Below are 1,846 nucleotides of genomic sequence, written 5' to 3' on the forward strand. Positions count from 1 at the left end.
TGCAACCCTTCAGTCACCATGCTCAAGAAAATCCTCAATGCCTCTTCCCCTTGCCCATGTAAACCAAGCCCAACAATCATTGCATTCCACACATCCAAACCTCTATCCGGCATTTTATCGAACGCCTGCCAGGCACTAACTACATCCCCACACTTCATGTACATGTGCACTAAGCTCGCCCTTAAGTTTGGAGCCCAGCCCAACCCGTTCCTCTCTATAAAACCATGAACCCATAACCCCTCTTGAAGTGCTCCCATCTCTGCTATCGCTATCAGAATGCTCACTAAAACGGGCAAACTCGGACAAATCTTCAAGACTTGCATCTCATGAAACAACCTTAGAGCCTCCACAAACTGCCCACCTTGCACGTACCCAGAAATCATCGCACTCCATGAAACCAAATTCTTCTCCGGCATTACATCAAACACCCTCCGCGCACACTCCAAATCCCCCAATTTCGCATAACCGGAGAGGAGAGAGGTCCACGCGACAACATTAGGTTCGACAATTTCATCAAACAACTGCTGAGCAACATCCACACGCTCACAAACCCCATAAAAATGCACGAGCGCATTCTGGACAAAGGCATCAGAATCAAACCCAAGCTTGATAACAAGAGAATGAGCGGGTCCACCTTCGCGGAACGCTTGCAACTGAGAAAACGCCTTGAGGACAGGCGGGAATGTGTAGTTATTGAGGGAGGTGCCTCGTTGGAGCATTTCGTCGAACAGGGAGATGGCATGGCAGGGGAGATCGTTGGAGACGTAAGACCTGATGAGACTGTTCCACATGAAGGTGGTGGGAGTGGGGGAGTGGGAGAAGAGACGAACGGCGGAGCTGAACGCGTTGGGGTTGGATTGTATGAAGAGGAAGGATTCGAGGAGATTTCCAACTACGAAAGGGTCGTCTATAAGGCCGGTGGTGATTGCGTGGGCTTGGAATTGGAGGAGTTGCTGGAGGTTGAGGAGTTTCATGCACAGGCGGAGGTTGCTGAGGTGGCCACATCTCATACAGTTTTGGGATGTGGTGGACGGCGTTGATTTTTTAAAGACGTGGAGAACCTGTTATTGGTTTCGGTCTGCTTCGCCGGTCCCTCAAACCCGATCGTGCGAAAGATGGGGCCGCAGATTGCGTTCTATCTCTACCAGGACGGACTCGGTCCTTACAGGGCCTCTGTCGGGCCCACCGTAATGTATGTGTGTTGTCCACGCCGTCCATCCATTTTTAACAGATCATTTCAAGGAATGAGACTAACAATAAGGCAGATCCAAGGCTCAGTGGTGATAGTGACGCTATTGTTGAAACCTTTTCAAGGCCCATACTGATGTTTATTTGCCATCCAATATGTCCAGAGTAGCATATCTGAATTTGTGATAAAATTCATATCTCTACAATCATTTATAAACTTATCTGACACAGGGATGAACGTGATGAGGATAACTACTCCGAATCCACGGAGCTTCTCTGGATTCCTCACAGAGACTTCTCAAATCCACGAGGAAAGAAAGCAGAAAATAGAAATAAATTCTAATAAATTCGAAATTGATTAATTGATGAATAAAAACGAGTTCACAACCCTTTAAATAGGGGTACCAAATAATGGGAAAAAAATCAGAATCAAACTACAACTCAAACTCTTAGAATCCGCGACTTACTATAAATAGTAAACTTATTATTTATAGACGGTCGTGATGTCTACTAGTGTGCAAGGTTTTTGGCCAAAAATAGTAAGTATCCTATTTGGCTTCACCAAACCGTTCTCCTAATTATTCTAAACTCTTTTCACGTTGGGCACAACTCCTAAAGCCCGACGGATGAAGAGTTATAATCAAACTAAAACTTACTA

At 45.9% G+C, this 1,846-nt stretch overlaps 1 protein-coding gene across 1 annotated transcript in view; it reads right to left on the reverse strand.

The window, feature by feature from the left end:
- Positions 1 to 719, reverse strand: part of LOC131238037 (pentatricopeptide repeat-containing protein At5g66520-like) — a 1,545-nt gene extending 826 nt beyond the window's left edge. Inside the window, exon 1 of the mRNA XM_058236163.1 lies at positions 1 to 719. This exon is cut by the window's left edge and continues 826 nt beyond it. Within this exon, the coding sequence (XP_058092146.1) occupies positions 1 to 719 (719 nt within the window).
- Between the last annotated feature and the right edge of the window lie 1,127 nt (positions 720 to 1,846).

The sequence above is a fragment of the Magnolia sinica genome, chromosome 2, assembly GCF_029962835.1.
Source record: "Magnolia sinica isolate HGM2019 chromosome 2, MsV1, whole genome shotgun sequence".
Classification (NCBI taxonomy): Eukaryota; Viridiplantae; Streptophyta; class Magnoliopsida; order Magnoliales; family Magnoliaceae; genus Magnolia; species Magnolia sinica.